The sequence below is a fragment of the Salvelinus alpinus genome, chromosome 22 (genome assembly GCF_045679555.1).
Source record: "Salvelinus alpinus chromosome 22, SLU_Salpinus.1, whole genome shotgun sequence".
NCBI classification, from domain to species: domain Eukaryota; kingdom Metazoa; phylum Chordata; class Actinopteri; order Salmoniformes; family Salmonidae; genus Salvelinus; species Salvelinus alpinus.
Window position 1 is genome coordinate 20076567 of NC_092107.1, and position 25251 is coordinate 20101817.

At 42.8% G+C, this 25251-nt stretch overlaps 1 protein-coding gene across 1 annotated transcript; it reads right to left on the reverse strand.

Moving 5' to 3' along the window:
• Window positions 1–1978: 1978 nt before the first annotated feature.
• clptm1 (CLPTM1 regulator of GABA type A receptor forward trafficking) lies at window positions 1979–25183 on the reverse strand. Its single transcript, XM_071359472.1, has 15 exons — window positions 25028–25183; window positions 16210–16337; window positions 13468–13591; window positions 12998–13156; window positions 12772–12889; window positions 12590–12675; window positions 12353–12473; window positions 11925–12169; window positions 11655–11748; window positions 11424–11551; window positions 11202–11264; window positions 11017–11112; window positions 10776–10911; window positions 10173–10340; window positions 1979–2938 (listed from the first exon to the last, which is right to left on the reverse strand). The coding sequence occupies exons 1-15, from the start codon at window positions 25142–25144 to the stop codon at window positions 2739–2741; spliced, it is 1983 nt and encodes a 660-aa protein (XP_071215573.1). The 5' UTR covers window positions 25145–25183; the 3' UTR covers window positions 1979–2738.
• Window positions 25184–25251: the final 68 nt, after the last annotated feature.

Here is a 25251-nt window from a genome sequence, read left to right on the forward strand (position 1 = left end):
GCTATATTGATCACCAATATGTTTGGAGGAAAAAGGGGGAGGTTTGTAAGCCGAAGAACACCATCCCGACCGTGAAGCACGGGGGTGGCAGCATCATGTTGTGGGGGGCTTCGCTGGAGGGACTGATGCACTTCACAAAATAGATTGCATCATGAGGCAGGAAAATTATGTGGATATATTGAAGCAACATCAGTCAGGAAGTTAAAGCTTGGTCGCAAATGGGTCTTCCAAATGGACAATGACCCCAAGCATACTTCCACAGTTGTGGCAAAATGGCTTAATAACAACAAAGTCAAGGTAGTGGAGTGGCCATCACAAAGCCCTGACCTCAATCCTATAGAAAATGTGTGGGCAGAACTGAAAAAGCGTGTGCGAGCAAGGAGGCCTACAAACCTGATTCAGTTACACCAGCTTTGGAGGAATGGGACAAAATTCACCCATCTTATTGTGGGAAGTTTGTGGAAGGCTACCCGAAACGTTTGACCCAAGTTAGACAATTTAAAGGAAATGCTACCAAATATTAATTGAGTGTATGTAAACTTCTGACCCACTGGGAATGTGATGAAAGAATAAAAGCTGAAATAAATCATTCTCTACTGTTATTGACATTTCACATTCTTAAAATAAAGTGGTGATCCTAACTGACCTAAGACTGGGAATGTTTTACTAGGAGTAAATGTTAGGAATTGTGAAAACTGAGATTAAATTTATTTGGCTAAGGTGTATGTAAACTTCTGACTTCAACTGTACATACACCCATTGATTCTTAGAGAACATAATTTGTCTTATGGGTTTATTTCAACAGTGGTTACATCCATCCCTCAACTGTTTACCAAAGACAGTAGCAGGGTGTACCTTCAGTAGTTGCCTGAACATTTGCTTGAACTACAATTTGCCCCTTTAAAATTGTGCTAGTTTAATGAAAATATTTTCTTAGAGTACCACAGTATGAGCAATAATACCCATAAAACCGATTCTAGAAACACTTAAAATAAGGGATGTGTTTTGTGAAGTCTTACCCTGGCGTCATGTTTTGATAACCATGCCCATGATGCTCTGGATGAGACTGCCAAAACGAGGAAAAGGTAAGAATTTCTGGATTAACCATCTGTTAACTAAATTTAGTAAGGAATAAATTGACAAAATGTCCGTAAATTCACAATTCTGAGAACTGTCTTGGGTAAGTTGGAAATGTACACAATACCTGTTAGCAAAGGCGTCAGCTAAAGATGAGGAGCTTGCAAGGATTTGTAGTCTTGCATGTCGTCTACTTTGATGCTAATTAGCATTTTTAAAAGCTGAGAATAAATCGAGCCGAATATATTGATAAATCACCTTGTCCGAGAGAGATTTACACGGTTAATAACTAATCGCGCCCCGTTAAGCCTAAACAGCCCTTATTTTAAGTGTTTCTAAAAAATCCCCTATGGGAAAAATAAATAGTGGAAAAAAGTAATTATTTGTGTAGGTGTGTGACTTTACTGCGAGATGCCTTTATGCCAGCGTTTCCCAAACTCAGTCCTGGGGACCCAAAAGGGTGCATGTTTTGGTTTTTGCCCTAGCGCTACACAGCGGATTAAAATAATCTAAACTTGATTAGTTGATTATTTGAATGTGAAGTGCTAGGGGGAAAAACTAAAAAAGTACAGCCCTTGGGGTCCCCAGGACCTAGTTTGGGAAACACTGCTTTACACCATCTCACACTCAACAGTTTCCCGTGTGTATCGAGAATAGTCCACCACCCAAAGGACATCCAGACAACTGTGGGAAGCATAGGAGTCAGCATTGGCCAGCATCCCTGTGGAACGCTTTTGACACCTTGTAGCGTCCATGCCCCGGCGCTATGAGGCTGTTCTGAGGGCAGGGTTGTTAATGTTTTAGGTGTTCTTAATGTTTTGTAGACTGTGTATGTCAAGGTGGTCCTGCTTGGCGTGTGAATGTAGTAAAACAATTCAAAAATCAGAAGTCCAGGCAAAAACACTTGTAAATCAGCTATTGCTAGACATTTTGACATGAGTATTAACATTACAAGCTGAGATTCTGTAGTTTCAGAACATACTAAATAAATTCTAATGACTGAAAACAGAAATCAAGTCATTAATAATATTAATATTTATATTAATACCTACAAGGCTGTTTTTTTTGTTCAAGTTTGGAACATCGACCATTTGTTTAAAAATGGAGGGTAGTCTGTCTTTCGTGGGTAGTGTTGGACAGGTCGTCCATCTTGGTTCCCTTCACGTCGCCCTTGGCTCTGGACACTTCCAGTTTCCTCCAGCACTACTCACCAATTTCCAGTTACCCCACCATGACACACTGCGTTCACACATGGAATGAAAAATTTAAATAAAAAAATAATCACAAGAAATCCAAAAATGTCGCAGATCTGAAAATACGGAGATATGTACTGCGACCTTCCACCCTCAACTGGGCCTCCCACATTCACAACCTTGCTTCCAAAACATTACTGTTACCCATTGAAAAAGATAAAGATTACAGTACATCACGTTTCACTTCACTTGAACTGCAAAAAAAAAAAAAAAAAGTGAGTCTACATTAATTACGATTTGCTGCAGATCGCCCACACAAAGAAGAGAGTTAAACAGAAATATGTAGCGGTGTCCATGACAGAATACAATGACTCCTTTTCCCTGGCAAGTGACATTTCACTCTGCCTGGTTTCCACAGGTCCGCTTCGCCCCAGGAGCGAGGGCAAGAAGGCGGATAGGTTGGTCATGTTAATCGTTCTTCTTCTCCTCCTCTGCTTTCTCTGTTATGGCGGCGACCTCCCCTGTGGCTGTGACCTCCCCCGGTGCTGTGCTGTCCTTGTTAGGGTCCACTCCAGTGGGTTCCGCTCCGCTGGTGCCAAATTCGTTCATCCGGTTGGGATCCACCCTGTAGATCCAGCGCTGGTACAGGTAGACAAAGAATACTACGTCTGTGGGAGGGAAACATAAGAGTTATTACAGGGAACCAGGGGTGTAATGTTCACTAAAACCCATGGTTCGGTACATATTGTGGTTTTGGGGTCACAGTTCGGTTTCGGTACAGCGGGAAAATGATTTTTTTTCTTCGTTTTCTTAAATGAAAACAATAAAACAACAACACTAAAATAAAGTGCAATATGCGTGTGAAATCAATATGTAAACATGGCTCAGACATTGTTCATTACGGACACCTTCCTAATATTCAGTTGATACCCCATATGTCAATTGTCTCAAGGCTTGAGAATCCTTAACCCGTCCCTTTCATCTACACCAGGGATGAACCCGCAGAACATTTTGTAGCCGGCTGACCAACTCAGCCTGGGTCTCAACTTACTGTTGAGAGTTAGAATAATAGAAAACACAAGCTGCAATTAAAACATGTGGTTGTGCATCAGTCACTCACCCAATTAGCCGTTGTCAGCAAATAAATATTTGATTGTTTAGTTAGTCTTGCGGGCCAGCTATCTAAACTTGTAGTAAAGTAAGCATGTTTCGAAATACCGACCCGGGTGGGGCACATTGATCACGAGTGATCATATTTAAAACTGCAAACATTTGCCTCCACCCTATGCCAAAATGTGTAGAATTGCAGGAAATGTACTTTAACAATATATATTTTTTTATCCTTTAATTAGCCCTCTGTAGGCCTGGAGATCCATCTGTAGCGGGGATGGGCAACTCCAGTCCTCTGGGGCCTGATTGGGGTGTCACTTTTGCCCCAGTTAACACACCCGACTCCAACAATCAACTAATCATAATCTTCAGTTTAGAATGCAATTAGTTGGCCTCCCGGGTGGCGCAGTGGTCTAGGGCACTGCATCGCAGCGCTAGCTGTGCCAACAGAGACTGGGTTCGCGCCCAGGCTCTGTCGCAGCCGGCCGACGCAGCAGGCCGACGCACAATCGGCCTAGCGTCGTCCGGGTTAGGGAGGGTTTGGCCGGTAGGGATATCCTTGTCTCATCGCGCACCAGCGACTCCTGTGGCGGGCCGGGCGCAGTGCGCACTAACCAAGGTCGCCAGGTGCACGGTGTTTCCTCCGACACATTGGTGCGGCTGGCTTCCGGGTTGGATGCGAGCTGTGTTAAGAAGCAGTGCGGCTTGGTTGTGTTTCGGAGGACGCATGGCTTTCGACCTTCGTCTCTCCCGAGCCCGTACGGGAGTTGTAGCGATGAGACAAGATAGCAATTGGATACCACGATAATTGGGGAGAAAAATTTAAATAATAAAAAAGAATGCAATTAGTTTAATCAGCTGTGTTTGATAAGGATGGGGAAAAGTGTGACACCACTCTAGACCCCGAGGACTGGAGTTGCCCATCACTGATATGTAGTAAGCTCAACACATGGTGCATTGGCCAATTCATTAACAACGTCAGCTTTAGCTTGCTTAGATAGAGCGGGTCCTACCCGTGTGCTGACATGGGTGCGAGAGGCCCAGTTTCAGTGGCTGGAGCACTTTCCTGAGGTGCTGAATCTCCATATTCTCAACCACCAAGAATGGGCGCATATCCACGGCTGTAAACATGCTAAAGACAATCAGAAAGAATGTCTTTAACCCTGCTTTATAGTATAACTTATTTTGAACAAAAGCTACAAATAAGTGAGTAACTCGGCCCTTTGCTGAAAAATAGAGCTGTCCATGGTTCTGAAACAATCTTCAGTGACCATTGAATTGTCGCCTTTCCCTATATGTTGCTTTGTGCAGAATTGAGGAAACACCAACTTAATTACACTGAACAAAAATATAAAAACGCAACATGTGAAGTGTTGGTCCCATGTTTCATGAGCTGCAATAAAAGATACCAGAAATGTTTCATACGCACAAAAAGCTTTTCTCTCTAAATTGTTCAAATTTGTTTACATCCCTGTTAGTGAACATTTCTCCTTTGCCAAGATAATCCATGCACCTCACAGGTGTGGCATATCAAGAAGCTGATTAAACAGCATGATCATTACACAGGCATGTGCTGGGGACAATAAAAGGCCACTAAAATGTTCACTTTTGTCACAACACATTGCCACAGATGTCTCAAGTCAAGGGAGCGTGCAATTGGCATGTTGATTGCAGGAATGTCCACCAGAGATGTTGCGAAGTAATTTAAATGTTCATTTCTCTACCATAAGACGCCTCCAACGTCATTTTAGAGAATTTGGCAGTACGTCCAACGGGCCTCACAACCCCAGACGTTGTGTGGGCGAGCGGTTTGCTGATGTCAAAGTTGTGAACAGAGTGCCCCATGGTGGCGGTAGGGTTGTGGTATTGGTAGGCATAAGCTACGGACCAAGAACAATTACATTATATCGAGGGCAATTTCAATGCACAGAGTTATCGTGAGGAGGGGACAACATTCCACAGGTCAAAATCAACAGCCTGATCAACTGTTGCTGACAGGTGTATAAAATTGAGCACACAGCCATGCAATCTACGTACACAAATTGGCAGTAGAATGGCCTTACTGAAGAGCTCAGTGACTTTCAACGTGGCACCGTCATAGGATGCCACCATTCCAACAAGTCAGTTTGTCAAATTTCTGCCCTGCTAGAGCTGCCCCGGTCAACTGTAAGCGCTGTTATTGTGAAATGGAAACATATAGGAGCAACAATGGCTCAGCCTCAAAGGGGTAGGCCACACAAGCTCACAGAATGGGACCGCCGAGTGCTGTAGCGCGTAAAAATGATGTCCTCGGTTGCAACACTCACTACCGAGTTCCAAACTGCCTCTGGAAGCAACGTCAGCACAAGAACTGTTTGTTGGGAGCTTCATGAAATGGGTTTCCATGGCCGAGCAACCGCACACAAGATTAAGATCACCATGTCAAATACCAAGTGTTGGCTGGAGTGGTGTAAAGCTCGCCGCCATTGGACTCTGGAAACGTGTTCTCTGGAGTGATGACAGACGAATCTGGGTTTGGCTGATGAACGCTGCCTGAACCAATGCTTAGCGCCAACTGTAAAGTTTGGTGGAGGATGGGGCTGTTTTTCATGGTTCATGCTAGGCCCCTTAGTTCAAGTGAAGGGAAATCTTAATGCTACAGAATACAATGACATTCAAGACGATTATGTGCTTCCAACTTTGTGGCAACAGTTTGGGGAAGGCACTTTACTGTTTCTGCATGACAATGCCCCCCGTGCACAAAGTGAGGTGCATACAGAAATGGTTTGTCGAGATAGGTGTGGAAGAACTTGCACAGAGCCCTGACCTCAACCCCAATGAACACCTTTGGGATGAATTGGTAAGCTGACTGCAAGCTAGTCCTAAATCGCCTAGCAAGTGCCCGCAGCAATGTTCCAACATCTAGTGTAAAGCCTTCCCAGAAGTGTAGAGGCTGTTATAGAAGCAAAGGGGGGACCAAGTCCATACTAAAACGCCCATGATTTTGGAATGAGATGTTCAACGAGCATGTTTCCACATACACATGACCAAAAGTATGTCTACAGGAATGAGACAGATCCTGCTTCTGTTGCCTGTTTGAGAGTTTATTTAATAGTCTACTGACTCCGTGAGTACCAAGTATCACAACTGCAAAATGTCAGATAAATGTTGGGTAAAGCAAGCCGTCTGTTTTTAAAATCTTTGCTACGCTTTAATAAAAGGCTTTACAAATGTTTGTTAGAACAGATTCTCTGGTATTACTTGTGTTGTTTACACGGTTCCAAACAGGCAGAAAAGGTATTATAATCCAACACCATCTGTTTGTCACACATAATATGCAAGCAGCTCTCGCTTCTCTACCCTCCTTTTTCTTAATCTCCTTATTGTTATTACAATTATGATCCTCATTATAATAAGTCATGTCATTATATGGGTTCTTATAGTAGTAGCTCTGTATAACCACCACTGAGCTGTAGGCCTAAGAGCGCGTCCTGTTTAGTCTTAATATCGTAACTTGCTATGCATGAAGCCTCTCCAGTCTTAAGAGTTCCAACTAGTCGTTGACAGATAAAAATAAAAAAAAAGGAAAAAAAAGTAACCTTTATTTAACTCATTCTTATTTAGAACTAATTGTTATTTACAATGATGGCCTACAGGAGACCCCATAAGCTGACCTAACAGTTAAGTGTTCTAATTCTCAGAGTAATAAAACTCTGACACTCTGAAAGCTTAACCAAGTTTATTCTTCCCAGAGGATCAATACAGCTGCATTAGACACATGTTTCTACCACCACAAGTATATATACTCCAAGTTAGGCACTCCTCCTTCTCTCCAATCCTTACATCTATTATGGTTCGACAGGAAGAGGAAGTAATAGGGTAATAAACCATCATTTCTCCCTTCAGGGGATCTGACCTGACCTCAACCCCTCATTTGCCTAATCCACAGATGTCCATCCGTATCCCCTACAGCAATCCTGTGACTTCCTCCCGTCCACCCAGCACATTCCAAAGCCATCTGGCTCCAACAGATAACCATCAACTTCTGATGTAAAAACCAGTTTCTAGGATAGCAATGTACCAAGTTGAACCCAGAATCCAACAAGAGTTACCGGCAGGTATCTTGATAATAGAAAGAGGAAGTGGTTCCTGAGCCATAGACAGACAATTGTTTTGGAGTTGTTAAAATAATATTTTTTATAATTTCCATATGATGAACCCATTGGAATGGAAAAGGCGCAACGCTCGCTCACCACTAAAACTTTAGTTTCACTAAACAGGTTTAAAAGATTGACGTTTCGGCCTTCAATGGCCTCCTTCAGAATAATCACAAAGTGAAGGGACAAGTTCATGTTAGGGCATGGGGAAGATAATTAAGGAGAAATCGTCAGCTCGTGCTGCTAATGAGACACGTGGTAGACCATACAGGTCGGTACTCAGGGTTTGGGGTACTATGGTCAATGTCTCCACCTTGTGATGAAATACAGAAGTGGAACCAGTCACTATTGGAAAACCGGGCAAGCTTTTTTCAACTATAGTAGGTGTAATTGATATACAACCATCACTATATAATGCATGTTGAATATGTTGGATATATAAACTCAGCAACAAAAAGAAACGTCCTTTTTTCAGGACCCTGTCTTTCAAAGATAATTTGTAAAAAAATCCAAATAACTTCATGGAGTCATGTAGTAACCAAAAAAAAAAAGTGTTAAACAAATCCAAATATATTTTATATTTGAGATTCTTCAAAGTAGCCACCATTTGCCTTGATGACAGCTTTGCACCACTCTCAACCAGCTTCATGAGGTAGCCAACCTGGGAAACATTTCAATTAACAGGTGTGCCTTGTTAAACGTTAATTTGTGGAATTTCTTTCCTTCTTAATGCATTTGAGCCAATCAGTTGTGACAACGTAGGGGTGGTATAGAGAAGATACCCCTTTTTGCTTAAAGACAAAGTCCATATGGCAATAACAGCTCAAATAAGCAGAGAATTTTTGTTGTTGTTGTTGGTTGCACCTCGACTCACGTTGGTTGAGCACCCTCTAACTTCTTTCCATAGATGATCAACCCATAAATACATCTAGAACTACAGACAACAGTATTTTTTGCAATGTTCCGACCATAGGAACATTAATGGGATTCTTCTTTAAACACTTCCTCACATGCAATTGAAACCAGTCTTCATTTATCTCAACTGTCTTTCGTTGTCCAGCAGCCAAAGACACAATCCTAGTCATATTAACAACCCATGCTTGTGGATGCATCTTTGGGTCTTCCCTACTTCCAACATTTCTTTAGGATATTTTCATCTCTGTCATATGAAACCGCTCACATTTGCGGTGCACTTTCAGGAAGGGTGTCTTCCCCGCTAATTGCATTTTGGAACATTAGCGCTTATAGCCTACTGTAGTGTGTGCATTGCTGCGCTTACAATGTAAAGAAACAGCCTAATAGCCCATCAACATTTTAAGCTAAACGTTGTGATCTGTTGCATCAGCCTCATTGCTTTTTTAAAAGTTTTTTTTTTTAATGTAGTGGTTTTGTTCATTTGGGATCTATCAACTGTCCCAGACTATATTTGAAATATTTCTTTGTCGCACAGAAGGACACGCTGACCAATAGAATAGGTCAACTTTTCTACTGTAGATTGACGTAGGCTAGTGCTTTTGCCGTTCGTTAGGCCTACTCATCTTGTTGGACGACGAAAAGTAAAATGTGGACTGTTCTTCTGACATCTTTAATATGCGCCTCGGAATTCGATAAGGACGTGCGCCATTGCATCAGTTTGTCGTCACTCGCAGCCTACTTCGAAGCTGCGATGCCTGTGATAAGGACCCGATCATGTGATGGGCATTGGCTAATAAGAATTGAGATATCTGGCAATTGGCAGCTGGGAGAAGGGAATTCCTAAATTTAAAAAAATTAAATTAAAATTAGGACGATTTGGAACACAACAAATACAATAATAGCACAGCCAGGATTAAGAGTCGCTTACATTCGTGATTGCAATTGTTTTCGCCAACTTGCTGCAGTTCATTTATTGTTTAATTATTCAAGGCTCCCTTTTGTTACTAATTTTTATAACTGAAACGCTTAAACGAAATGATCAAACCAAAAGATACAACAGTTCACCTGACAAGACTAAAGTTTGAAATGTCTAACTCAATATCACAGACGTGATTTGCCCTGACGGAAATGCTTCAACCCCCTACAAATGACAAGTATAATCCACATAATCAACACAACCTTTAGGTCATGATGTACACTATATACTTAATATCCAATAGAAAGTAGTATACAGTATTTGTTCATCAACATCTTTGTGTTTTCGTTACTAAAAAGAAGGGTAAAAATACTAGATAGAGTAGATGTAATCAAATATGCCCTCTGGTGTTTTAAATGAGTATTAACTGCAAGCGCTGCGACTCACTGACATATCACAACATACCGTTCACTATACTGCAGTATGATTTCAAATGAGGAACCGCTGTAGTCGTTAACGGAACAGCCTGAGCATGTTATTTTTCAGCTCAGATGTACTCAAAAGGGCATACAATGGAGCGTAGACATAGCCTGTAGGCCTAGTCTTATTACTTTGTTCATATATTTTTGGGATGCATTCATTCAGGTCCACGATGTAGCCAGAAAGAAACGGTTCGGTACGAATACGTGTACCGTTAAACCCCTAAGGGAACTAGTTTTTATTTTTTTATTTTTTACAATGGGATAGTCATTGTTAAGACCCGGAATGAGCTGTACTTAAGTCTATGAAATGTGTGTGTTGGGAGGGCAGTGAGTGATAACGCACCGTCTCTGAGACATCCTATCCTGTACATCATGGGCATCTTGATGACAAAGGCGAACAGGTCGTCGATGAAGGTGTTCAGTGCCTTGTAGGTGAGCATCCTCCATGGGAGGTGGGCCACAGACTTCATCTTATAGTTGATGAACAGCTGTGGCGTCATCGTGATGAAACCTGAGCCAAATCACAAAGCAGACACGACAACGCATCAGATCAAAGAAACAATGAGCATCGCACTTAGTCCTCCTCTGACAGTGTCACTTAGGGTAGAATATCACTTAGGATGTCAATTAATGGAGACACATTTGGGAGAGAATGTGTTAACAAGGACAGACTATCAATAACTATAGACTTATGGGTCAATAAGGCTAGACTGTCTGCTTGGACAGACTGTCAATAGGAATCAGACTATGTAAATGAGGATTAAGACGGCATAGACTCTCACTTGTCCTGGACTGTGCAACTGATATTTAGCGATTTGATCATCACAGCATAGAAAAACGAGGAAAGGATGATTTTCAAAGACCAGAAAAATAGGAATTCCTTAAAATCAGACAAAATATAATAATTTATAATCACATTCCTGAACAATGACCACCAGTGACTCACCAAAGGTTAACAAGAAGCCATAGAGCATGCCCAGTACGAATGAGTACCAGCCTTTGTGCTCTTGGTACAACACACTGTAGACGGCATAGCACCCGAACAGAGGGTACAGCAGCCAAGAAAGGTACTTGAAAGCCATCTACGCAGAGGGAAGAGGACAGGACAAAAAACATCAGTAGAAGATTTTCCATTCTAGCGGGCAATAAAAGCTATTGTATTGTGTGGTGTTGACGCGTTTCCTTACGTCGTCGAAGACTTTGGTGGAGGACTGCACATACGTTGACTTGTCTTTTATTGATAAGCGTGGGAGGATCCCGAACAATTTGTTTTCTCTGTCCAACTAAGGGGAAACCGACATCCAGATTAGCTAACAAACAGGGATTCATTTGTGCAACCAAAAACAAGAGAAATACCTGTTCTCCATCTCACCTTGACGTCCATGACCTTGGTGATCTTCCAGAAGTCGATGAGCAGGCCGATGAACACGCTGACCTGGATGTTAATGGGACACGAGATGGGGATTAGAAAAGGGACCACTCTGCTCTAGTACAATGGTCATGAATGACATGCGTACAGAGCCTGCCATGATGAATGACATTACAAAGGGTCTGGTGACAAGTCTTTATTTATATAAATGAAAAACCCACTGACCTGCACCACAAAGTTAGTCTCATTGTCCAGGATGTAGAGCAGCACCACCAGGGACTGGAACACCCCGAAGATGATGGAGCGCACAGAGAGACCCTCCATGGACTGCCTGCTGTTCCAGAACTGGATGTCTGACACACACACACACACACCAGAATAGAAAGAACATTCAACCACACAAAATACATGTAATAGGCAGTTAAGCTGCGGGAAAAAGAAGCACAGTGAGCTCACCATTCTTGAATGCCAGGAACTCGAAGATGCTGTGAACGATTGAGACCACAATGGTCACGCCCAGGAGGTAGGGGTTGGTTTCCAGCAGGGCCACCTACAGAGACAACACAGTTCCTTAACAACGGTTACCAGGGAAACAACATGGAGTCCAGACTCGGGGACCAGTTTGATTCTAAGATGTGCTATATTGGAGGAGCAAAAGCAAAACAAAAATCTATATCTCCTTCTCTATTTACACCCTCCCCTGGCCTATGACCTCTAACCCCTGACCTTGACAGAGTCCTGGTCCTCGTCAGACTGCTCATAGGTGTCCTCTGGCAGGAAGTTCCATGGTGAGCGGGCATTCTGGGCAGCGTAGAGCTGCCAGCGCCACAGGGACAGCGGGCAGTAGGACAGGCGCAGAGGCAGCGACTGCAGGCTCTCATTGATGGGGTAGTAGTCTTTCTGCAGGTTCCAGTAGTCGTTGAAGTAGACGATAGGATAGTAGTCGCCGCTCACCGCGTCAAACTTCACATCTGTAGGGTTGGAGGGGGTAAAAAGAACGGGTTGAGAAAATGAGACAGACAGAATAGAGCAGTAAGTAAAAGGTATTTCAACTTTAGTTAGATATTTGTAAAGAAGCAGTAGAGCTCAACCCTCCTAGTACATGCTCTGGTATGACCCACTGAGACGCACGAGAATAGGTGGGTAGAGCTTACGTTGGTCCAGTGGAGGTGGGACCGAGCCCTTGACCCAGGCTGTATGGTCGTCCACCATGTTGATGGTGAGGTTGGGGTGCCAGTGGGAGATGATCTCCACTGGGCCGTGGCTCTCCGCTCGCTGGGGGGTGGGGGGGGTGGGAGAAAAGAGGAACGGCAGTCAATCAATACTGTGCGGACTGGTTTTACTGACCGAAAATAAAATAGGGTCTACGCATCATGGTAAACACAGCTGACCTTGATCATCTCCGGGTCGGTCTCGGTCTCCCCCGTCAGCAGGTTCTTAGTCTTCACGAACTTCCTGCGTTTGAACTTGTTCAGCACTGAAAGAGTCAAAGAGTAAAACGTGAGTCAAACCACTGACATACTACTTTGACAAGGTCATGCATGCACCAGAGTGTGGGGGGGCAGTTACTTACTACGCGTGGCATGGACTGTCGCTAGCCGACGATACTGGCCCTTGCGCTTGGGGTCTGGGTGGAATCCAGTCTTCGTGAAATACACGTGGATGTAGAGGGAACCATTCATTTGCACCTTCTGTAACACATAGGATCAGCGAAAGAGAGAGAGATTAGAAAATGGACATCCTACCTTCACTTCTCCCTCCTGCTCCCTCTCCTACCCAGTCGCCCCCTCCCCCCTCACCTCTGGGATGTCCAGATCTATTGAGTGCTCATAGCAGCCGTCCCCATCTTCTCCAGTGTTCCAGTCTCCGTAGACCAGGTCTCTATGGAACCAGAACAGGGACTGTGTGTCGTTGAAGTCAGAGAACACCTCGTCCTGTGAGATGTACACATACAGGTCCTGAGGGCAAAAAGAAAACAGGTTATCATTTATTCTTCATGTTATCCATTTCCATATTCTTCTATTGACTTGTTCTCAACCACTTTGGGTGGTTGTTTGCTGTGGCACAGCTTCTTTGTCCAGCAGTGTGAACTAATTACTGAGTTAATAAGCTAGCCAGGATCAAGCTCATCAACGGAGACAAGTTGTGCACACAACTCACCCAGAGAACTGAGCGGCAGGCACAGACCAAAGGTCAACCAGGAAGTCAATACAGTCACATGACCTGGGGTTAATCGCTTATGCAGAACGGTGTGAAAAGGCCGGCGTACCATGAGGCTTTCCTTGGGGAAAAGGTTTCGGCTGGGTAAATGCGGTGCCCCAGCCGGGGTACTGGGGTCTGGTGTAGAGGACCCTCTGCGGAACCAGCTACTGATGGCCCAGATGACAAAGATCCTGTAGAGGACGAGGAAAGAGAAGAAGAAAGTCAAGTTAGTCCAATTGAAACCAAATAAACTTTTAGTCAAATGTGTAAAAGTTATTTTTTCTAAGTGGGATGCTTGGAACCATAGAAATAGAATTAAATTTCTATGATTTGGGACTACCCAAATGACATCACCCCATTAAAGTTGAAATTTAAAACGGTTAAGGTAGGGGTCCCAACAATCCCACTTAGCATCTACCGTAAAGTATGTGTGACAAACAAAAGGTTGAGATAAAGACAAGTGTTTTTTTTTTTTAATATAGCGTCAGTGTTGGAGGATTGATTACAGTTCCTTGGTGTCCACGTCACCAACAAACTATCATGGTCCAAACACACTAAGACAGTCATGAAGAGGACACGACAATGCCTTTCATTGTCGTGCCCTCTTTATGACTGTCTTAGAGACAGGAGATTTGGCATGGGTCCCCAGATCCTCAAAATGTTCCACAGCTGCACCATCGAGTGCATCCTGACCAGTTGCATCACAGGGAACTGCTTGGAATCCAACCGTAAGACACTGCAGAGGGTAGTGCGTACTAGAGGTCGACATGGCCGATTAGTTAGGGTCGATTTCAAGCTTTCATAACAATCGATAATCTGCATTTTTGGGCGCTGATTATGGCCGATTACATTGCACAACACGAGTAGACTGCGTGGCAGGCTGTCCACCTGTTAGTGGAATGCAGCAAGGAGCCAAGGTAAGTTGCTAACTAGCATTAAACTTATCTTATAAAAAAAATCTTAACATAATCACTAGTTAACTACACATGGTTGATGATATTACTAGGTTAACTAACTTGTCCTGCGTTGCAAATAATCAATACGGTGTCTGTTAATTTATCATTGAATCACAGCCTACTTCGCCAAACTGGTGATGATTTAACAAGCGCATTCGCGAAAAAAAAAGGGCGCTGGCTTTGCACCAATGTACTGAACCATAAACATCCATCCCTGTCTTAAAATCAATACACAAGTATATATATTTTTTTAAACCTGCATACTTTAGTTAAGAAATGCATGTTAGCAGTCAATATTAACTCGGGAAATTGTGTCACTTCACTTGCGTTCTGTGCAAGCAGTCAGGGTATATGCAGCAGTTTGGGCCGCCTGGCTCGTTGCGAACTGTGTGAAGACCCTTTCTTCCTAACAAAGACCATAATAAATTTGCCGGAATTGTACATAATTATGACATAACATTGAAGGTTGTGCAATGTAACAGCAATATTTAGACTTATACCCTGACTAGACCGCTCGCGTTGCATGCGCAAGTGTTGCAAAATACATTTTGAAATCTATATTAATCAATTATTGCACGCGCGCCAACGAGCATCTGCGTTGCCAAGGGCTAAAATAGAAGTCAGTTCTATTTGTTACGCAGATCGCGCTTCAACTCCTGCCTCTCCCATCTCCTCATTGGTTATACCCACGTGGGTGACTGAACGACGAACATGGTCGGTGGCGGTAATGCACCTACTTTATGAAAGTTGCCAATCGCAATATAAAGTCAAGAGAAGAAAAAACCTGGGAGGAGATGACTAGAAACGATTCGGTTGACCGTTTTGTGTGTGGATTAATTGTCGGAGTAGAGGACCTTGTGCATTTCAGGTAAAATAACAACTCAATGTTTATATCCCAGGACAAATTAGCTAGCAACCGCAAACTAGCTAAATAGGACAAATTGGCTAGCAAGTGCAAGCTAGCTGGCTAAATTGCCATAAATGTTTAATGCTTTTCAACCTGTTCCCAAATTAATGTAATTGGTTCAGAGTTTGTTTAGATATTTTAACCTGCGTGTCGTGATCGCGTTTGGTGTGGGGGGATAAAATACATTTATGCACGATGGCGCACGCGGTTTGGGTTCCGCGTGCTCCATCGTGTGCCTTGGTTTCTGATGAAACCAAGATTGAACTCTTTGGCCTTAATGCCAATCGTGACATCTGGAGGAAACCTTGCACCATCCCTACGGTGAAGCATGGTGGTGGCAGTAGCAACATGCAGTAGGATGTTTTTCAGCGGCAGGGACTGGGAGAGCAGTCAGAATCGAGGGAAAGATGAACGGAGCAAAGTAGAGAATTCCTTGATGAAAACCTGCTCATGACCTCAGACTGGAGCAAAGCTTCACTTTCCAACCACACAGACAACGCAGGAGTGGCTAGGGGGGGGACAAGTCTCTGAATGTCCTTGAGTGGCCCAGCAAGAAACCGGACTTGAACCCGATCAAACGTCTCTGGAATGACCTGAAAATAGCTGTGCAGCGACGCTCCCCATCCAACCTGACAGTGCTTGAGAGGATCTGCAGAGAAGAATGGGAGAAACTCCCCAAATACAGTTACACCAAGCTTGTAGCATCATACCCAAGAAGACTCCAGGCTGTAATTGCTGCCAAAGGTGCTTCAAACTACTGAGTAAAGGGGTCTGAATACTTGTGTAAATGTGATATTTCAGTTTTTGATTTCTCAGTACGGGGTAGTGCGTAGATTGATGAGCGAAAAAAACTATTTAATCAATTTTAGAATAAGGCTGTAGCGTAACAAAATGTGGACAAAGTAAAAGGGTCTGAATACTTTCCGTGTGCACATCTCTGACCCACCTGAAGAGGACTCCCTTTATGACCGACCATGCGTTGGCTGGTGGAGCCGGCGGTTGCTGTGCAGGGTCCCCAGCAGCAGTCTGTACGGCCTGGCCATCCACGACTGCAGCCGCGCCATTGCTGCTCACCTACACACACACACACACACACGCCACATCAAAATCAGTAGTGATGCACCGATATGACATTTTTGGCCGATACCGATATCCAATATTGTCCTTGCCAAAAACAAAAAGATACAAATAACCAGTATTTAAAATTTGTGCGACCTTTTAAGCATTCTAGTAGTTAAATAGGCACTGCATCTCAGTGAAAGAGGCGTCACTAAAGTCCCTGGTTCTAATCCAGGCAGTATCACATCAGGCCGTGATTGGGCGTCACACAATTGGCCCAGCTTCGCCCGGGCCGTTATTGTAAATAAGAATATGTTCTTAACTGAAGTTATTGTTGGCATTTACGTATGTCCCCATTACCAGTAAAACAATCCAAACATATTTCTTTCACTTACTTGCTATTCTGTTCCATTGTTCATTTGTTCAGTCGTTTCAAAATTGTACGTGGAGTTATTACGTCAAGTACCTACGTTATATAGGTATGCACGGTAGCTTTGACATCGGTTTTTAACATCGGCGTTGAACTAGACATCGGCCAATACCGATGTTGGCATTTTTAGCTAATATCGGCCGATTCCGATATGTTCACCGCTATATCGTGCATCCACATCAATCAGGGAATCCTAAGATGGGTTTCCATCCACTAGCGAAATATCCATCAAAAAGATATGCACAGGAGTGTTTCCATCAAACTGGCTTGTTACAGATGAAAAGCTGTGCGTGATGACATAAAAAAAACACCTTTTCCACATCAGTTTTTTATTCAGTTCATGGAATTATTCAGTTCAATGCGATTCCATCGGTTGTCACAAAAACTGTCTCTATCAATAGCAAACTTGCCCAATCTTGTCGTCTTGGTGCATGTTCTCAAGACAACACTGATAAAGTGGAATGTAGGGTGCAAAAATGTAAATTTAAAAAAGCAATTTCAATAGCTAGGCAAAAGATTTATGCAAATATTCTCTGCATTAACAAAATGTGCCTTTTCCCACCAGAGACGTGTTTCCATCAAATTGACTAGTCGTACGTGATGACGTAGTGCACAACTTTCGTGCTTAAGTTCTTAATTAAGTACCGTATAAAGAAATACAAGTTAAAATGGGTTTCCATTGCATTTTCAACTCTGATGGTTTAAATGTTGCGTTATATAGCAAAAGTGCCCACTCTGGTATTGGCGCGTGCGCTCTAGCCAACAGCTCGCAGACATAGTGCGGGTATGTCCTACACGAGATGATTATGGACAAAAGAGCAAGTTCATTTTTAATTTGTCATACAGCAGCCATCATGTCACTAGAATAAGACCCTCGGTATTTATTGAAAAGGAGCATCAAGCTCATGACCTTGCACCACCACCCTCTGAAGTTCATTATTTATCTAGCCGAACTGCATGGTTTTCAGAGTCATAGTGGCAGGACCACATATCGCGTGACTTAAGTTTACTTCGATATGATGGTTATTATATCAATATGTGTGCATTAAAAAAAGTTTGTTTCCACTGCCATTTCTTGCATAAAACATTTTACAGACAAAACGATCTCACCATGTCTAACGAACAAAATGTCTGTCGTAAGGATGCAAACGTTGGTACATTTTGCAGCCGACTAACAATTTTTTTCCCCAAACAGTAAAATTACGTAACCAACAGAAAGTGCACAAATTGCTGGTTTGGGTAAGTATCCTTCAGTAGCGTTTGGACACCACGTACATTACCACTCATCACCACTGCCCCGTCGTAGGTTTGTGCAACCAGCTTCTTGACATTCAGTGGCGCTAGGACTTGAGGCCAACACCAGTTTTGTCCTTCACCGCCACAAACCTCTCACCCACACTGTTGTCTGGCAACATGTAGCGCAGCACGATTACCATCTTTGATTTACAGGAGACGTCAGTGGTCTCGTCTGCCTGTACAGACGCAAAAGGAGTCAGACACCTCCTTAGCAATAGCTTCTCTGTACACTTCATACATACAACCCCAAAATGTGTTTTGGATTGTGCTAGATGTACTTGCTGAGGCCTGCATATAGACAATATCATCATAATCCAGCACTGATTAAAAAAAGGGTCTTCGAACAAGATATTTTCTGACTAACATTGAAAAGCAAGATTTGTTCCTGAAATAAAAATCTAATTTCAACTTCCTGGTCAAGTTATCAATGTGCTGTTTAAATGGCCCGAGCGCTGTCTCACAATTGCCACACAATTTAATGCATGCTATAATTGTGGCAAGCACGTACCTATTCTCCTCCGTTCATTGGTTGTGCAGGTCGATGGCTCGTCTATGAGGTGTGTAGTTGAGTCACAACTTTTGATTTCCCCAGTAACCCAAGTTTAACAGCGTTGTCTATATGTGATGCACAATTCTCATGTTTTGAAACCCTTTCAGACAGATGTTTTAAATCCTTAAACCCAGAGACTTGGACCACACACACCCTCTCCACTGAATTACAGGTAGGGGAAGTTAAATAGTGATTGCTTTGATTGAGATGCTTGCAGTTAGCCACGGCTTCCTTCCAAACCACTCATTGTTGAATTTGTGATTTCAACATGTGTAATTTTTATGTCCAATGGCTGATGAGCACAGAGACGTTTTTATCTTGAATTTATCTTCATGTGACAATGATTGAGAAGGATTTGCCAGTAGAGTGTCGACTTGATTCAATTATGATGACTGCTAGCATTTCAGGTAAAAAAAGAACTCAATGTTTATATCACAGGACAAATTAGCTAGCAGCAGCAAGCTAGCTAAAAAGGCAAAATTAGCTAGCAAGTGCAAGATGCACCGAGTTTGAAGGTAGGCCTTGAAATACATCCACAGGTACACTTCCAATTGACTCAAATGATGTCAATTAGCCTATCAGAAGCTTCTAAAGCCATGACATCATTTTCTGGAATTCAGTGTATCAAACGTTTGACCTACTGAAATTGTGATAGTGAATTATAAGTGAAATGATCTGTCTGTAAACAATTGTTGGAAAAATGACTTGTGTTATGCACAAAGTAGATGTCCTAACTGACTTGCCAAAACTATAGTTTGTTAACAAGAAATTTGTGGAGTGGTTGAAAAACTAGTTTTAATGATTCCAAACTAAGTGCATGTAAACTTCAGACTTCAACTGTACATCTGTAAAAAGATAGTCTAGAAACTAAAGCTTTGGTTGTCTTCCTCTCAGGCTTCCATGTCTTCTCAATGTTCACCTCTTGAACATCAGACTGAGGCCTTATCTTCACTGTCACTTTCCAACCTTGTTGAGGATGGCTCATTGTCAGACTCAAAAAGCCTCAAATTTTCCCGGATGGCCACCAATTTTTCAACCCTTGTATTGGTCAGCCTGTTGCGTGCTTTGGCGTGTGTTCCCAAACAAGGACCAGTTGCGCTCCGAGGTGGCTGATGTTGGTGGGATTTGGAGGATGATGGAGGCAACAGGGGAAAGAGCCTCAGATCCACAAAGTCCCTTCCACCAGGTGGCTGATGAGGTATGTTGCCACGACTGCCATATTGCATCTCCATCCCAAAGCCCTTGCTTGGAAGTGTACTTCACCAGACTGTCAAGAACCTTGCCCTCATCCAGGCCAAGGTGGCGAGATACAGTAGTGATGACACCATAGACCTTGTTGATCCCCACCCCAGACAGGTTGCTCTTGCCAGCATACTTGGGGTTCAACATGTACGCAGTGCAAATACCTTCTGTGGACCAAGGTCATTGATGACTACCTTCAGCTCACCTGCAACGTAGAGACCGGTGTGTCTGTTGCCCCTTGTGTCTGTGCTCTTGTAGAATACTAGTTGAGGGGTGGAGATGTAGTTCATTATTCCTTGCCCACAAACATTTGACCACCCATCAGAGATGATTGCAATACAGTCTGCCTTCTCTATGATTTGCTTGACCTTCACTTGAACTCTGTTGGACTCTGCATCCAGCAAATGAGTAGGTAAAGCATGTCTGGTTGGAGGGGTGTATGCTGGGCGAAGAACATTCAGAAATCTCTTCCAATACACATTGCCTGTGAGCATCAGAGGTGAACCAGTTGCATACACAGCTCGAGCAATACATTCATTAGCATTTCTCTGACTACATTCCTCCATTGAGTCAAAAAAAAAATCTTATTCCAGGAGGACCATGAGCTGTTGCTATCGATTATGTGTCCACTCATAATTTTCACCTCGAATATAAGTAGAGGGACTTTTGTCAGAGGTTGCTTGTTGTGAGCGCGGAGGGAACTTTATGCACTTGGCCAGATGATTCTGCATCTTTGTTGCATTCTTCACATATGATTTGGCACGGTATTTGCAAATGTACACAGCTTTTCCTTCTACATTAGATGCAGTGAAATGTCTCCACACATCAGATAGTGCCCGTGACATTTTCCTGTAAAGATTAGAAAAACATTTGTAAAAAAAATAAAAAATAAAATTCCATGTACAGATAAATAGTTAGGCAGTTAAATGTTTTAAAATTAATCTATCTTTACAAAGGAGTTGTTTAAACATGTATGGAAACAGATGAATTAACACTCAGTTAGCAGGCTCAAGCAAGCTAAAACCCACATGGTAGCAAAAACTAACAAGCAGAAATTGTTAACAAGTTAAAAATGATTTAAACAGACTTGGCTGTAGGCTACTATTTACTAGTTAACAAAAAATAATGTATGTCATAAAATATTAAACCCACCCAGTATTGTAATCAAAACTTACCAGAAAGCATGAAGTCCTTGGCTCAGACAGTGTAGTAGTGTGGGCTCAATAACATCTCATTAGTGTGCAAGATCTTGAGAATCAGCTGTACATGTGATGGAAGAGTGCACTGCACATGTGATGGAAAAATGCACTGTGCATGCAGAGGGTTGCAATTCCATTGAATTGGGGATAGTTTAATTAAAATATGCCACAAAATCTAGAATTGCCTTATGTGTATCCCATAAAAAAAACATTCACTGTTATAAGATAACTTTTTGAAGGAATTTAAGCAAAATTCCCAGGCTTAACTTCCCATGGAAAGTTCCCCGGAAAGTTTCAGACCCTTTGCTACACTATTTCTAACCTAAAACTGTGGGGCTCAAAACAGGTGGGGCTCTGTCGCCACAGAGCTTCATACAGTTAAAAGGCTCTATGGTCTATTATTTAACATGCAACTGCTGTAATGAAGCAGCTAATAAAACGTCATTTTTAAACATTTGCCAAAACGCAATTCACGGGAATTTAATTTGAACAGGAGAGAAATGCTGATTAATGGCATGAGGAAGTTTAAAATAATTGCCTCCGCGTTTCTATGGATGGATTTTTGCAAGGCTACTTTGAAGCAAGGCAAGACATGACTCATTATTTGATGCAAAATGTTCAGGTTTCAAACAAATATACTGCCGCAAACTCAAATTGCAAAGTGGTGAGTGACGCGCTGATTGCCTTCTTACTATTGACTAACGTTATAGCCTACGCACTCGAATGGGAGGCGTACTTTAATTACGAGTTGAGATCGAGAAAAAAAAAAAAAGAATCAGCTCCTTTTAAAATCGTGGCCATCAAAGTTAACAATTTTAGATGCAATCGCATGTTATTTGTTGCGCAATGACTATGCTGACAAAAGCACGTTTCTCATCGGTACAGGCTTTTTGACAGGTGATCGGCTATTCCGCTCCTCAAACTAGCCACGGTATGCTGTACGCGTGTGATAAGATGCATGACGACTAACGGAAATACACACGCCAATTTAATTCCACTAAATTATGCAAATTCACCTATATCATGACAGGTCAAATGTATTTTCAGCAGCTAACCGTTTAATGGTTAACGTCCCTAGTCTGTCGGCATTTATAAAATTGTACTGAAACTTCCCGTTTCCATCACAGCGGTCGTGATTTTGCTTGCATAAAAACTGTGGATGGAAACGTGGTTACAGACAACAAAATTCACCCATGTCTGGTGTATTTTGTTTTGTCGACTGTAGGACATTTTGCCCCAAAAGCTTCCAGTTTCCATGATCACTATAAGAAAAGATCATTGATTTTCCAGCATCAGCTACATTTTACCTGAAGCGAGAAAGAGAAAAAAACAAACAAGGCTGACGGAAAGTAGCACTTTGGGGTTATCCAGTCTGGGACTCATTTCAAGAGCCACCAATGAATTATGTGAGTCACTTATAAAGACAGTGATTTCCTGAGGTTTCTCAATGGTTTACACTGCATTAATGTTCCCCTGAAAGCCTACTAGTAGGACCCATGATGACATAGCTACTTTGATAGGATTTGACATGTAAGCAAAAACCTGTTTAATTGAGTTGTATGGTCCGGAGTGAGTGCAGCATGAAGGAAACATTCCAAGCCAAGAACGTGGCAGTCAGAAAGCCCAAGCAGTGGTGCATTTTTGCCCAGTGACACAAAAGACAAGCACACTCCAAGTCACAAGACAGGCCCCACGTTCTGAAAATCACATCTCCCCTCCATGTCACCAACACAAAAGGGATGGACAGCAAGCCTCTAAGAACAAACTGCACTGACAGTCAAAAAGGTTTCAGTCAACACAGTGACCACCATGGCCTAAGAGGCTGAAGCTAAACAGTACTGCATGAGTGTTTTTGCGTGAAGGCAGCAGTTTCCTTATGATGTTAACTGACTGGAATGATTCCATTATCTGTGGCAGATGCTCCGTTTTGTTCCGGAGGGCACCCCAAGATGACACAGGATCCAAAATCCAACTGTGTTATCTTCCCAGTAAGAAGTAATCCTTACAACTCACATTGTCAACTGGGGTTAACATTTTACCCACTACTAAATTCTGCCAATGGGACACAGAGTAAAAGCATTGAAAACAACCAATGGCTTTGCCTACTGCTATGAGAGGCAACACAGCCCTTATCTGTCAATCTTTCATGGAGGGAATCGGAAGACAGCTGCTGCCTTGGCTCCTGTAGCATTCCTCATTGGTTAGATGAGTTACAGTATCTGTGATAAGAGGACCAAACTGGTTCCTATGAGTGGGAGATACTTCTAGTTGATTATCCACTGCATTCACGAGTATCTGCACAAACAAGCCCCGGGGACCTTAAAGAACACCACTCTGAAGGTTAGCGTGGTAAGAGGGCCTCTAGTGGATGCGTTTCAAGTTGATTTAATAACCGAACACACCTGTCAAATCGGGAGGCTTGTTGAGACACAGCAAGACATTAGGCCCCCCCTTTCTTTATTTTTACATGCTAGTCTCGCAGTGGAAAGCAAATGTCACACGAACCAAAAATGAGTAATTGATCAGATCTGCTCAGAAGGGGATGACAGTCCCGTGGCATGCATGTGCAATGATGTTTGACTGAAGTCAACATTAGCTTGCTAACTGATGAGTAGTGACTAGCTTGCTAGCTAGTTAGCTAATAACTAACCAGAATATCCAACCCGCTTGCTTACAGATGCACTAGGGTCAGACAGGCTCACCGTGTAAATTGTTTAGATTATCCGGCATCTCACTTGGAAAACATACCTCAATTCAGGGATGATAAATGCTTTGTACTCCGAATTGTCCCATTATCCCAACTGTTACAGGAGAAGATTGAATGACAGTTATCAGTAGCCACAGCAGCCATTATGGAATGACATGTCGCGTTGAACAACAAAGAAGCAGATTGGCTGACACTGCAATTCCAAAATGGCTGCTATGGCTTGAGGATGAAAAGGGCAGTTTACCAGAAAAACAGCCTGGTCTCAGGCTAGACGTAACATAATAAATGTAAATCCAGGACAGCCAAATTAGTACATTTTACATTTGGTATGGTTACATAAAACAGACAAATTAAAGTAGGGTAGTTGGTTCGGCATTTAACGCAAATGTCTAGCAACCTCATCACAGACAACCAAAGCATGTTTAGCAACTTTAACTACTTTGCATGTTACCTAACTCTTTTAACTAACCCTTCCAGCAAACTTCTCGGTGTAACAGTTTGGATAATGGGACAAATCGGAATACAGCACATTTATCATCCCTTGGATTGAGGTATGTTTCAGAGCCATATCTTGCGCCAACTCCACCGTGTCTTAATCTACACATGAATCCTGTCTGACCCCAGTGCACCTGTAAGCATGCGGGTCGGATCTGCTTGCTAGTTAATAAAATGCAACATCCATAACCAATTAGCTAACGAACTAAAATCTAGAAAACACAGATGTTCGATCATTCTCAGCGTCGGGCTGTGATTCGTTTAGCACTCATTTGATAGTGTTAGGCAGCAGACTAGCCTAGTGTATCAAGTAATAACTTTAGTCCATTGAAGAAGGCCGTGCGATTAAAGGTAATGATTGACAAATGATTCTGCTAACGAACGTTGGCTAGCTACATAGGCTGACGAAATATCATCGCCAGTCTAGCTAGCCACTCTTGTAGCTAACTAGCTAGGTTAAAACGGGCTAACCCAATCATCCACTGTCATGACGTGATCTGTTACCCCAAGTACCGACCTCATTATTTTGGTCAGAAATATGGTTGTCGACAGTTCTGTTGGCTTATCAGAAAATAACTAACTTGCAAGATGCTGTAACAAACGCACCGTGAAAGGCAGGGGGACGTTTTTAAACCGACCGGCATTGACAACGTCAAAAGCTCGCGTGTGAAACGATCACACTTCAATAACAATGTCTGCAGTGCCACTCACTACTCGAGTTAGCCATATGCCGATATTGGTACGTTCACACATGGAAGACAGTCATACAATTTAATTCATTTTTACCTCGCCGTTGGCTTGCGGAGAAGCTTCGGTCTCCTGCGACGCCATCTTCGCTGTCTCTGTCGCACACTGCTGGCAATGAAATCGCAGTCCTCGCGTGAGCTCAGATAGGTACATCATCAACGTGACGTTTTTTGCAAAGAAGCAAGTCGTCCCATGTTGGCATGAAGACATCAGTGCCTTATCTCTCTATTTCCAACAGTCCCCTCTTTTAAACAATAGAGGAG